This window comes from Aythya marila, assembly GCF_965140915.1.
Source record: "Aythya marila genome assembly, chromosome: 5".
NCBI classification, from domain to species: domain Eukaryota; kingdom Metazoa; phylum Chordata; class Aves; order Anseriformes; family Anatidae; genus Aythya; species Aythya marila.
The window spans coordinates 64,624,193-64,638,809 of record NC_139046.1 but is presented as its reverse complement, the minus strand read 5'-3'; the positions used below and the strand labels follow the sequence as shown (position 1 = coordinate 64,638,809).

Genomic DNA, 14,617 nt, shown 5'->3' with positions numbered 1-14,617 from the left:
TCTACTTAAGTAGTTTGAAATATTAAATCCTCATTATGTCATTTGATCCTTATTGTACTTATTCCATCTACAAAGTTCAGAAGAATTACATACATTATTTCCTCCTTCATTTTCCTTAACTCTTACTCAGAGAATTGTTAATTTCAATAATGTTTCACTAGATGCAAAAGCAATGAAAAATAAGTTTTGTCTCACTAAAAGCTTTATCTACTTCCACAAGTACAGTGTACCAGAACAATTTCATATTGCATAAAGATTTCATAGGTTACATTTCCAAAAAAATCCAAACCCTTCAATAGAAAGGACTTAGTTTTTGTGGGTGATTTTTTTATATAGTTATGAACATATTCCTTTAATTCTAAAGGGCTATAGAACCCAATTAGTTCTATTTGCTAAGAATTTCTCATATGGTGATGGTATATATCCTGACAGTATGACAATAGTGCAGTTCAACCTATGCAGCAATTTCACTGATTAGTTTTTCCTATATTATATGCAATAAAGAGCCTAGAAATATATTCATATTCAACACAAAGGGCAGATCGTAGACCATGTGAAGTCAAGTTAACACAACATTCGCATTTGCTTGTGCTGATTTCATTATTTATTTATTTTTACTACGCCAGTCAAGTTGTTCTTGCTAAGTTGTGGTGCAGAGAGGTCACATTTTAGATTAAGCTAGCCCTTCACTCAGAAAAGCATTGTAACAAGCTTTAAAATCTGTAATTATGCTTCCAAGGCTTTAGAAGTTTCCTAGTGCATGCTACTTGGTAATTAAAACCAGAGGTCAACCAGACAGAATGATAACAGCAACAGTAGTACACCCCTATACTAGTACCATCTCCAGCCTGTCAGTTAAAGTAGGTTTCAAAGTACTTTGAACCGGACAATTAGGAAAAAAAAAAAAAAAGCAGAAGAATAAAGATCTGGCTCAATTTTCTGCTATTATTAAATAATGCATGAAACCCATTAGGATTTAAAATTGCACCTCTATCAGAGTTCCCCTCTATTACTCTTAAAAAAAAAAAAAAAAAAAAGCTTTTTAAAAAGGCTTAAAATTAAAGAAAAGAATCCCTATATAATGAAAGCTATATAGCATGCTTACATGCTGGGCATCAAACTTCAAGTTTCAATTCCAAGCAACTGAATAAAGTGTGCTACAGTTTGCTACCTTAGCAACTGAATAATCAGTTTTTGATTTAGTTGAACCTCCCATCTTTCCTCCAAACTTGAAATTTTCTGCATGATAGGAAACCTATCCAGCCACTACTACATAAAACTAAAATTAGGAATACTCATATAATTTATACTTCACAGGCCAGAAGATACATCTTTAATGTCACCTCTTGTACTAGTACTGATTAATATTTAAATTCTGTGTTTGAACACTAAATAGGAACTCCAGAAAAAGCCAAAAACAAGATTCAATGTTTCATGCCTGTTGAGTGTTCTAAACAATGTGTTTATTTATAGCCTTGTTTTACTCCCATTAGGTTAAATACTTAAAAGACTGGACTTCCAAAGACTGACGTGACTCTGGCAGCATTATTTCCCATTTGAAAGACAGCAGGTTGATACCTGTAGTATAATTATTTTTTAGTAAGTGATGGAATCTTGACATGTATCAGGGAATTTCTATCAGTTTTTATGAAGAACAGTTTATATTGCAAAAGAACCTAAAAAGCTAGGAATTCATGCTTAATACCTTCCTTTGATACATAGAGCTTAAAATCTTTTCAATGCAGAGATAACTGCACAGGCACAGCTGCCTGTCCCTACTGTTGCTGTGAGTGCTATGCTATTGATTAGGCTTGGAACAATGGAACCCAAGGCAGTTTACAAGTGTTTGCCTACAAATGAAATACAAGGAGGGGAAAATTTATTTAATACTTAGCACTGGATCAATAAAAGGTAGCAATGTAAGATAGACCTAGACTACAGGACAATGAATGAATACTCACTTGTATTAATACACTGTCACCAAAGTGAAGATTTTAGAGTCTGACGACAAATACTTTTGAAAACATAATATATGCAATGAGTTAAGATCATATGGCTTGGCAAATCTGAAACGAATTGCTGTGACATTTTATATTTTTTTCTATGTAATCTAGTTTGGCCTATTTAGGCAGAATTATGCAATTTTTACCACTTCAGAAGTTAGCCAGCTAGTAGTGTAATTATTATAAACTGAATGGAATGTTGAGATGATACAAAGTATGCCAGATCAAGCTGTATCATCTACAGGAATAACCCACAGTTATTTACTCTTCCTCCCTTCCATTTTCAGTTTATAATAGCAACAACAATCTTAATGCCAACCACTTCCCTGAGTTTAATGACTGACTGGGATTCTGACCTGAGATACATCTTGGACAACATTGGTGAGTCAGACATTAATCTCTTAGAAATGCAGTCAATGGATTGTTATTGCTTATAGTTAGTAAGTCTAGGTAGTACCCATGCTGTGTCGTCTTCATCTCCACCACCTTATCAAAATATTTTTAGCCCTGTCCTTCTTACCATGGCTTATGACCTGTCAATCTGAGCAAAACATCGTGAAAAAATGCAGGCAATGTATGGGAGACTGTGGTCCGACAGAGATGCAAAAGGGAGTTTGAACAAAGACTCATGCTAGGGTGCCTTACTGCACCGCTTAACGGATTTGTCGTGTAATTCAAATATAGGTGCTTTACTGTAGGAAAAAATAAGGATCAACATTTTAATTATTTATCATTCAAGAATGAACATAGTTTTTCTAGATCTTATATTCTGTTTACCTCGAATACTCAACCCCACCAAACAAAATATCCAACAAAAAACATCCTCATTTTTGCTAGAAAGTTTAAATTCACTTTTAATTCAATGACCTATTCTCAAAGAGAAAAAAAAAGAAATAGAAAAGGTGAGTTTTAGTCACACAACATTCAGGGAAAGAAGAAATCAATATATACCATAGTGTAAGCATAGCTTTGTTTAAGTAAGAGTAACAGAAGAGACAGAGCTAGTCACCATTACCTTGGGCTTCTTCCAGTAATCCTGAGGTAGATATCATACAGGAATGCTGGGGCCTTATGGCTTACAGCAATCCAGTAGTGATATAAAAGGTGATTGGAAGTTAGATTAACATTGGGCCGTCTGAAGGCCTGTTCGAGAGGATTCCTCTTGAAAGTAGAAATTACATGGTATTCTGAGAAAGAAAAGTTGCGTAACAGCTTTGATGGTAACCATGTAAAGTTCAATGGTTTTTAAAGTACATTACAGCGTACAATATTTACTTTAGTATGCTATTTAAGTAACCATCCTAACTCTAATAACCACAAAAACTAAAACAGCTATAAGCCTTAAACCTAAGATACTGTTAAACTGGTTCTTATTATATCAAAGTTTTTTATACCTTTATCTTCAGAATATTTTACTGCAGCTTTACCGTAGCTTCTCTTTCTGGTCCTCTTCCCTACCTTCAGTTGATTTTGAAAGTTCACAGCAATTTCGGTTTATATAGCATGTAAAGCTATTCAAATATCCATCTGTATTTCATAAAGAAGGCTATTCTAACCTTTTAAATGAAGAACTCTTTAAAGAAGTAGGCTGAGGACTTCGCAAGCATCTGAAGTGCATTTCAAATTACATTTAACAAGTTATCCATATTTAAGCTTGTCTAAAATCATTGTTAGGATTGGACTCCATGTCAAACTCTCATTGACAACTGAAAATTCTGTACATGGCAGACATGTACATCTTAAAGTATATCAAAATTCACTTTATCTTCGTAGTCATCTCTTGTAATTTCATTCCATTGCTTACAGGAAGTCTTTAAATACCCCAATTAGAATTGCAATATAAATGAAGCCAGCAACTTTCCAACTTCAGCTGAAGCGATAAGGCTTATAAATATAGATACATAAATCAGCAAAAGCAAAAAAGGGTGAAGAAAGTTGTCAAGAGAAATAACATGGATTTAAGTATTTAAGATAGAGGAAAAATGATGATCTTAACTGAGAAATTATTTCTTTAAAAAAAAAAAAGAGCTAATTAAAAGCTTTACCATACCAGCCAGCTTGCATTGCTATTTATTATAGAAGTCTATTACAGAGCTCTTAAAATGTGGGTTACATTTTAGTCAGGATATCTAAGATGAAAATAGGTGGCCCTACTTTCTTAGAGATTACTTTTCCCTCAGCATGTATAGAGGAAGTCTCATATAACCATCTAAAGATTAAGAGCCACCTCAACCAACAATTAAATGAAGTTAGACATAAAAAAGCTTCAAGTGCAAAACTTATCATACACCCTCAATTATGCATCTGTATAAAGTAATCCCAATTTTGAGCTGTTTACCCATATATTTACAGGAAGGTTGGCATTAAACCCAACATTAGCACTACTCCTCTTGGCAATGCTTTTCTTTGCACACTACCCACACTCTACAGATTAAGTCATTGAAGCATCAAGCAGAAAAATCAGTTCTGACATATTTTAAAGAAATTGAATTTAAAAAAAAAAGAACAAAATGGAAGTGATAACTCTACAAGGAGAAAAAATTAACAGAAGAGAATGAAAAAGCACGATGCACTGCAAAACTGAGTTATGGCTGTTATACTAATTTCAACTATAGCCTGTGCTTTTATTACTGATCTTATTTTTCTATTAAAGCTCATAAAAAAAGAAATATGGCATACCAACTTCACTCCAGTGGAAAGGGTTGGTACCACCTGTAGTACAGTTATATACCATGATATTTCTTGGTCTGGAGGGGAAAGAGGCCAAAGAGCACATCAGAAGACCAAAAAACACACAAAACACATCAAAAGCCATATCTAAAGTTACCTTTGCCCTCACCATTATTTATATAAAGCAAAAGTTGTCAGCCTCACATTAGGTTTTTCGCTTCCTGAATCCTTCCAGTATTTTAAGCCATCTTTAACTACTGTATATACGATAGCTTATAACTATGTATGTGTATATACACACAGTTTATATATATATAAATGACAAATGTATATTTTTTCCCTAGAGAAGGCTTTGTCTACAGTGTTGTAAGTCATACTGATTGCACTGAAGCCCAGGAAAAAAGAAATCAGGTATAGCTTATACAATAGTATCATAGGTGATGTCTTCCTCTTCATCATTAAATGTTGGCCATTATCCTAAGTTACACTCTGGTGGACTAATGCTGTTAAAACCTTAGAACCCCTTTGTCCTAGACGAAAGCAAGACACTGATTAGAAGTTCAATAGAAGACTGATTTACCAAAATGCACAGTACCATCACTTCAAAGTATTCAGTACTTTCTATCGTCACCTGCTGTACCTATTAACTCCAGAATACCAGGCTGCAGCCAGTGTCATATTGACAACAACATCTACTGGAACAAGATCTGCTACCGCACCATTGGTAGCTCTCATTGTTCGAAGAATTCCTTTTCCTGCCTTAAAAGAGAAAACAGACAAGACCCACCAGTAAATCACATGAAATTTTGCTGCTTCTAAAAGGAAGAAAGATTTTTTTCCCATTACTTACAGCAATGAAGAGGCCACTAGGTCCATTGAAGTTATCAATCCATCCCTATCACAGGTAGGAAGGAAAGGTTTTAGTTACTATAGTGAAGTCAACAGTTTAAAGTGAAAACTTGACAACACAGGAGAGCAATACCAATTTCCATGTCTCTAAATGAAGTTCTTCCATAGTAACTTGTTATATCATCAGATTTTGCTACAACTCAGACATGAGATCCATCTGTAGTTTCATTGGCTCCTCCAAATGACCAGCTTGCTTGCTTATTTTTTAGTTAATAAACTGCAAAGTATTTCCTACATAATAAATAGTGTTGAAAATATTTCACTAGCTTATATCAACTCAGTTTAACAGTCCATAGCAAAACTGCTTGTTTGTTCTGTTTTTTTGTTTGTTTGTTTTTAAGTTTCACAGACATTTTCACTCAACTTCAATGCTAACGTTTAAACATTATATGTTTAATTAAAATTCATATACTTACTGTCTGACATATACATACATTGTACCTACTCAAAAAGGCATGTGATGTTGATGTGTTTTTAAGTGCTTAAGAAATATTCAGCGTTGAACTGGAAAAGCTGTTCCAGCACTACCTCCCATACCAGAAGAAGCATATAGCATATATACTATACATCAATATAACAGAGTACATAAAGCTTCTACTATCTCCTGTCTTGGCTAAAAGTGGAGTCCAAACATTTTTACATCCTGCAGACCCCAGATTCCTTAATGATACTATTCAGCTATTGACACACCAAAGCACCTTGAAGAGGGAAAATAGATGAAATAACCTTACTTCAAGATTCTGTATAACTATATTGTGTGCAAAATAGTATCTCCCATTGTAACAGGAATGTATTGTTCTATGCATAGAAGTAATTTATCCACCTAAGCTTCCCATATACAAATGTGGTATTTGGTATCTTCTGCATGAGAGTTGTTATCTAGAAACAGACAAGCCACAGCTTTAAGCTTAAAAGATTTTCCTCTACGAAGGTCACTACATACACAAGCTGTCAGCATGTGCTACAGTTTACAGGTATGAGTCATGTTAAAACTCAACTTACAGGAAAAGGCTCCTTCCAGCTAGCACCAACAATAGATGGCCTTATAATGGCTGTGTTTAATTTTGCACCTTCTTGCTGTACTACATATTCAGCTAAGGCTTTTGTATAAGTATATGTGTTAGGCCTATCGCCGATCAGTTTAGGTGTAATATCATTCACTAGGCCATCATCCATCCACCTACAAAAACAAAATAAGAGGCAAGTGTAAGTTACTGCATACTATTTTACTGGGGAAGTGAAGGAAAAATGATAACCAGATCAATCAAAAATAATTCTGCAATTAAAATACAATCTTTTCTTCAAAAGAACATACAGGAAAACAGAAGTATTATCATTACCTCAGTTCATTTTTAATGCTAGTGCTATTACATCTATAGTAAGTAGTAAGATTTCTTCCTTACCTTGATAATTATGAAACTAAAAGTGATTAACTTACAAGAAGGTAAGATTTTGTATGACATGGAGGAAGGGATAGACTGATTTATAGATAAGATTATTATTAATTACATTACATGTGACTTGTCCATTTCACTCAGGGCTTGACAGCTACTAAATAAGACTACTAGGTAAGATCTCAGGACAGCAAATGTACACAGTCAATACAGAACAAATAACTTTACCCTAATAATATCCAATATAAAGTCTATAGAACATGGGTATTCAGAAAGCACCAACATTAAAGACCTAACAGAACTGCTTGTACATTTGTTTCTGAGCAGTTAAATAATAGTATTTCAGTATATCAGACCGATCTTGCAATGGCCTTAGGTGGAGGTAGTGAAGGTTGCTGCTAAAGGTGAGCTGCTAACTTAGCTCTCTGTCCTTCACAGTACCAGCACCAGTACATTTGGAACAGTGCAGCTTTCTTCTGTTTGTTTTTAATAGCTCCTGATCTAGCTCCTCATACAGAAGGCTTCAGGAATAGCCTGGAGCATCTCCCTCTTTCAGCACCGTTCTACACCTAGCTCAGCTTAAAAAGAAACCATGAAACCTTAACCTATTGCCCTTACAGGAAAGGGTAGCATCAGCCTTACGTTAGACTAACAGAACATCATATGCCAGTTTCTTCATCTGTTTCTTAATCATTGTTTGGTACTTCATTACTAGGAAGCAAGTGATTACAGATTACTGAAGTAACTTGGTAAAGCAACACATACTCAAGAGAATCCATCAGTTTCTTGGGATCAACAGGAGGTGGATAAACAATTTCTTCAATGTGTTTTCGATTGCAATATGCATATGCAGTCGAAACATGTATAAATACTTCTAGATTCGTCATTTGGTGTGCCAATGAGAGGAGCTGTTTTGTGGAAAGCACATTTAACTGAACAGCATCTCTGTTGATTAAACAGAAACTTGATTAGTAGAAAGCAAAACAAAAACAGCAAGCAAAAAGGAATAACTTGTCAACCCCCTAATTCTTTCCTAAATGCTTTGGTGGTGGATGTATATACAGTAATTCTAATTTCTGGACCCCTTCCTCCACCCCCTCCCCTCCCCACCAAAATCACTATGGATAGTAGTATCCTAGCTTTCTACTCAAAACAATATGACACATTCCACCTAGAAATTTCTGTGTTCAGGATAACTTTCCTAACTTTTACCTTGTTCTTATTGGCATCCTCATGCTCTGTTACTAAACAGGCAATGTCAGAATATTGATCTGCTCAAGCTAAATTCTAATCCAGTAAGTGTTTCCTAAAATGTGATGGTACAACTGCAACAGGACACCTAGCTGCCAAAGGATATAGATGCCAGTCAATTTTAACAGCAGCCTTGAGCTTCCTAGGTCAAGGCCTCAGAATGAAGGTTTAAGGGGCTAGTAAGCTGATCTTCATGTAGGATAGCACAAGACTCAATAGTACAACAGGATTACAGGAAGGAAAAAAAGTGAAAGGAGAAGAAAAAAAAAAAAAAAAATCAAGATCCACACTTGCATCCCTCCAACCTTCACAATGCTTCTCATTAAAACAGAGTCCTTAAGTACACTGTAGGAGACAAGGTGTATCTCTACATTTTGCACTGTATCAGAATACAGCTTATGGACCAACTGCTGAGATGATTATTATGTATTTCAGACCTTTTCTCCAGCCTCTAGAAACTGTAAACAAGGCTAGTGCTTGTATAAACATACAAATCAACTAAGTTTTAAGAATACTGCTAAATAAAACCTCATAAAAATCTTTGCATTGGTGTTACAGTTTAAGGCTTCTTTATCACATATTATTACTAAAACATCAGGTGTGCAATGGACAAGGAACCCTCATCCCAAAGCAATTAAGTCTAGAAAGTGTTACTTCTGAAAAAGTTACTTTATCTAAAATAAGGTTTTGTTTTGTTTTTTAAGTCTTCAGTGCTTCTTTCAAAGAGGTCAAAGTTCATAATCATAGCTGCAAGCATCGTTTTAAGATATAGAAATACAGAGCCAATACAAATCAGGAAGGGTTCCAAAATAAGCTGGAGTATTCGCTTTCTTGGCTTTATTCCTATCACTGACCCTGAGCTAAATACTTTGAACTTTACATCAATTAATCCTATTAATAAATATAGGAAGGCTGCTGTAAGTGATATTCAGATTTGTAAGGTTCCTCAAAAAAAAAAAAAAAAAAAGCCATTCTAGCACATCTGCTACATGTTCCAGCCTAAAATCCTTCCTAAGAAACTAATTAACTAACTAATTTTCTGTTTTGCTAAACAGTGTACTAGGCCCTCCAGGAAAGTGTAAAACTGCCAGCTTTCTGAATCAAGACCTTTCCACCAGTTTTTCAAATCACATTAAAGTCCTAGACTTTTGACAGGTTGGCAGTTCCCTAACATTGAAGGTCCATGAAATAGCAATAAATATGGGCTACCTTATGTCATTTCAGTATACAGTACAGCACTCTCAGAGGTAATGCCAACATTTAAAAAAATCAAAATATTTCTCAACTCAGATTTTCTTTACCTAAGAGTTGCTTTACATTCATAAAAATTGGAGTTATTTTTCCAAAGTCATTTCTCCAAATTGTTTATTTATTCTAGTGTTTCAGCACTAAATCAGGTCGTTTTTTCTAAAAAGCAGATATCTTTTCTTGCTTTTGAGAATCCTTTTTTTTTCCTGTTGTTTATTTCTTTAATAAACTTTGTACAAGATAGAAGTTACTCAATTTTTAGTCTTAAGCATTCTCCTTCTGCACCTAATTCTCCCTACACCCTCCAATGCAAACTTGCATTCTTCTTACTGGAGGACTTTCTGAAGGCTGAGCAACATTTAATTCACTGTTTGTTCATCAAGTAAAGAAAGCAAGTACTAGAGTTTCCACCCCCATCCCAGTTTTGGGAAAGTCATCCTCTAAACACATACACTTGCTAACAAGGGGAGCTAAAGGAATAGTTTGTGTTCTCTTACACAAAAAAGCTCTGATATCAGTAGTGAGCACAGTACATACAGCTACAGATTATTTATAGCTTCTTCAGCCATCCCAGAAATCAGAGCAACACATGAGGTTAGGAAGACTTGGAAAAACAACATATTCAAATCTCTCTCAACAGTTTCCCTTCAAAAAGGGCTTTAAAATTCAGGTACAGGAATTTAGTAAAAAACACTAAGGGGACTATAACAGTACAGAAATCATTTATTTTGCTTCTAAGCACCAAGAAGAGATGTCTTTTTGCCTAAAGCTTTTTAAAGATATGATTTTTTTTTTTTTCCATGTCAAATAGCGTAGTATTCTAACTGCTGGCAAAGCAGGTTTAAATAATGTCTTCTGTGTTTCTATGAAAAGCAAATGAACACCCAATAGCAAGTTTTAGGTAGGGAGAAAAGGTTAATACCTGACGGGGAATCATTGAATTGACCAGACACACAAGAACAAAATGAGATTAGTATGAGATTAGACAGCCTGAATATCTGCAAGATTTTGCAGACACCTGAATTACTCCTTCCCTCTGAGTACCATCAGCTTACTGAACTAGAAAGTACAGTATTTTAAACTCACCTTAGTGTTTCATTGAATCTGACTGTAGCAGCACAGTGAAATATAATATTAATGCAGTCTATAAGTTTTTGTTTGATTGGGATACTTAGGTCCAGTTCAGGCTGTGTAAGTTCACTTGTAATTACTATTATTTTTTCTTTGAAGTCAGGCTGCTCCTCTCTCAACCTGTCAAAGAGCTGTCAAAAAAAAAAACAGGATTAAGAATTCAAACTAATACCCAGTGAAGATAAAAGGCATGTTTTATAATTGGAGATAAAAGACATTTTCTGGCCATATATAACTATATTGCCTTATTTCTCAAGATCAGTAGTGGTAAGATAGTGTTTTAGGTGTCCTACAATACGTTACTGACTTACCGTGAACATACTCAGTGATGTCGTTCGTATACATTTTATCCCAAGTGGTGAAAACAGAAGTATTGCATGCGTTGCACAGAAAAGCAGTGAGATTTCGATGTATACTTTTAAAAATTTTTTCTAATGCTCTTGCCTATCCTTAAGATAGGATCTCTCAATGTCAGAAGAAACAATTAGACACACAAAATTAAAGCAATTTTCAGTAGCAGTCTAAATACCATTATCTTTTCTTTCAACAGGGGAAAGACGACAGCTTAGCCAGTTTCCAAGGTAGATAGTGTCTATTCAGATTCTTGCAAACCTGCACAAGTCATTCTGTTTCTCAGATTTAGAAAGCTTTCATCAAACTTGAAAAAAAAAAAAAAACCCACACAACCATTTAAGAAAATCATTGACTTGTGCCAGTTCTGGGGAACTTCCAGATTAAAAATCACAACAAAACATCTGTTTCCCTGGCCAGTTAAGAAAGAAAAAGCCAGGGTTAAAGGCTGCTTGCTGCATTAGAACATCTAAGCAAATCCTACCCATTTAAGGGTAAGATTTCTTCACCCACAACTGTGTTAACTACATTCATCATACACCCTCTTAATTAAGTGGATTCTAATCATGCAGCCTAACACACTGGTAATCAACATGCAAGTTTTCCTGAGCAAAATACTATGGGACTGAAATAAAACACCTTTTTTTTTTTCCCTTTTTAAACCAGAGCAAACCCTTCTTATTCGCACACGTGCCAATATTTTACAGTGGTAATACTACAGTGAGAATATGGATCGTATCCAGTGCTACAAGTCTTGGACTGATCTCCCAAGTATGAAATTTCACCTTAAAGCACAAAGTTGCCAAGGCAGCATTTAAAGCCTGTGATTCTTAGTGCTTACTTAAGTGTTGGAAGCCTTTTGTCATTTTTAAATAAATTTGTTATATTTTTACTTGGAACAATGTTGCCTGACTCTAGCATACCGAAACCACTGCCCTTTAACCATACTAAGATGTGTGACATGAATTATAATAGAAAGCAGTCTCACTGATAAACATTTAAAACACACAGAACCAGTATGGCTTTTTTAATCTGTATGTTCTGCTCCTTTTCACATCCATAGCCATACATCCTTATCACATTACTCATACTAGCACTAATACCAGTACAAAAGGGAAGTAAGAACAAACAGCTAGAGTACATGCAACACATGACAAGTTGTTGTGTTTACATAGGAATTAGATATTTGAAGTCCAATGGAAACAGAAACCTCAATTTTTTGGCCTATTTGCAGATCAGTTCATCTTCACTATTGCATTCACTCATTTAGACTAGACTCTTCAAGAAAGAATGCCCAAGCATCTGTAGAACCAATTAATGGGCCCATCTAAATCTAAAAAAAAATTAACAGCAGGGCCCTTGCAAAAGACAAATCAAGACAACAGGTCCCATTAAAAATGTTCAGTGTCCTTTGGAGGCATCCCAGTTAACCTATACACTTTCAAACCTATTTTGCCTAACCATGAGATAATGGCAGAACAAACATCTGGTTTTAGCTATCCCTGTAGATAGTTGGGGAACAGCATCCACTTACACTCTTCTCTAGGGACTAAAATATAGGACTACCTCAAGCACTTTTTTTTTTTTAAATCAGGACATCAGATCTGAACTTGTTCCAGCAATAAATGCTCACCCAGCTTAAAAAAACACAGATTGTTCTAACTGAGCACAAGTCACTATAGGCTATAAGCAGAAGATTTGGACTGAAATGTAAAAGCCTCTTACAAGACATGAGCTTCCCAAAACCTACATACAGGGGCTTAAACTTCAGCGAAGCTTAAGTCAGCCCAGACCAACACTACTCTCCCTCCCCTCTGCCTGAATACTATCCAGTTTTTACTTGGCTAATAGTGTATACAAAGGATGGACTGAGAAGCTTTCTCCTTTTGGAGTTCAGTTTGAAACTTTGTTTTGGAGAATAAAAAGTGATGACTTCATGTACAGAATTTGAAACTGGATTTTAAGACAGAACCCCTCCGTAGCTCATTCTGCTGCATTTTATAACATGGTACTGAACTGCAAGCAGATGCTTTTGGGTAACGAGCTAGAGTTTTGACAAGGTTATTGAGAAGAGTTTATGACAAAGCTATCTTCTCATCCGCTATAATCTTAACCAGTCAGAGATGTAAGGAAATTCAGAGTCCTGCTTTAAATAACTTACCTTCTCATGCCCTAAGTGCAGTCATACTCTTACCAAGACCCTTTAAGCACCCTCTAAGCACACACTTTGAACAAACCATACTGCATCTGAAATATTAAACTGCCAACCCTGCCATCCCATAAGAGAGGAAAGCACAATAATAAACAAACCCTGTTTTACCAAAGTTTATGCTAGAGATCACTCCATTATAAATGGGATACACCATATTGGAGAGGGGCAATACAGATGCAGTTTAAGCTATTTAAACACCCTGTTGAAAACATATCTCCTTGCATACCAGTAGATCCAACAACACGTTCAAGAGAAGCGAAGCAGAAAAGAAAATAAGGCACATGGAGAAAAAGCGACCTGAAACCCTCCAAAGAAGGGTCTTAATCTAGTCTTAGAAGTCCCAGTCCACAATACCTTTTGCACTTGATTACACGTTCTCTTAACAAGTTTTAACTCAGGTATTTGACTTCTCAATCCTACATCACAGCTGAACACCCTCCTTCTAAATTAAATACAGAATAATTTTCCTTAATGGCACTTGTTCTAGAATAACAGTTTGAAAAACTGTCACAAACACTGTAAGAACCTAGGTTTAGGATTTCTGCTAGAACAAAAAAAGTAACTATTTTGCTTTAGGTAAACCAAAGTTGCTTCCATTTCATTATGAACAAGATACAAAATGACAAAAATGCACTTTGTGAGTACATGATACATACCTTACAGCTGGTTATTTCCTGTATTCGTGCTTCAGGTGTCTGCCCCGATTTGTGTCTTACCAATACATACACTGCTTGTACTTTAGGACAAGATCTGAGCAGCTTTTCCAAAAGCACTTTTCCCATGAAACCTGTAGCTCCTGTCAGGAGGACATTCTTTCCTTCATAGTATTCAGGTATGGAAACCATTATGACCTTAAGAGAAGTTAAAAAAGCAAAAATATATTAATAAACCTCTAGGAGCCCAGATTTGCCGAAGATACATAAACTGCACAGACGCAAACACTGAACTTCATACCTGAAAGAAACTTTTACCTTTTTTTTTTTTTTAAACCTATAACCAGTGCCTAATGTCTTTTATTTCCCCATGACAGGCTGAAGAGTCCTACAGGGTCAGCACAGTCATTCCAGATCTTATTGTAAACTGTCTCAATTAATAGTTTCTTTAAGGAATTGGACATCCACCTCATTTAAGTAGCTCAATTTTTAGTCTATTTTTATCTGTGCGCATGGCCCTTTAAGACTAAGTGGCCATTCCATGTAAACAAAAGGTCATATCATTGAAATATAATCACAAGTAGATACTTCAAATATGTTGACACTGGCCCTGGCATTTTTGCCTGAGTGAGCCAAGTCCCCTGTCAGTATTAGGCTGAACCTTTCTACAAAGGATGCTATGTCACAGAGAAGGTAGCTGATTGTTAGTTGCTTGGCATGAGATCTGTTGTTTTTCCGACTGATTACAAAAAACACATTTCCACAGATGATACAAGGTTCTAATCTTTTCATCAA

At 35.4% G+C, this 14,617-nt stretch overlaps 1 protein-coding gene across 4 annotated transcripts in view; it reads right to left on the bottom strand.

Annotated features, from left to right (window-relative positions):
• The window catches only part of FAR1 (fatty acyl-CoA reductase 1), a 37,581-nt gene that overhangs the window by 11,033 nt on the left and 11,931 nt on the right, over positions 1-14,617 (bottom strand). For 3 of the 4 annotated variants that reach the window (XM_082761048.1, XM_082761049.1, XM_082761050.1), the window contains exons 2-9: positions 13,826-14,020; positions 10,562-10,737; positions 7,742-7,921; positions 6,585-6,762; positions 5,524-5,568; positions 5,305-5,432; positions 4,683-4,750; positions 3,019-3,190 (exon numbers count right to left, since the gene is read on the bottom strand). In XM_082761048.1, the coding sequence (XP_082617174.1) occupies positions 3,019-3,190; positions 4,683-4,750; positions 5,305-5,432; positions 5,524-5,568; positions 6,585-6,762; positions 7,742-7,921; positions 10,562-10,737; positions 13,826-14,014 (1,136 nt within the window). In that variant the 5' untranslated portion in view covers positions 14,015-14,020. The remainder of the gene's footprint in view (positions 1-3,018; positions 3,191-4,682; positions 4,751-5,304; positions 5,433-5,523; positions 5,569-6,584; positions 6,763-7,741; positions 7,922-10,561; positions 10,738-13,825; positions 14,021-14,617) is intronic. The other variant, XM_082761051.1, reaches the window with a different exon arrangement.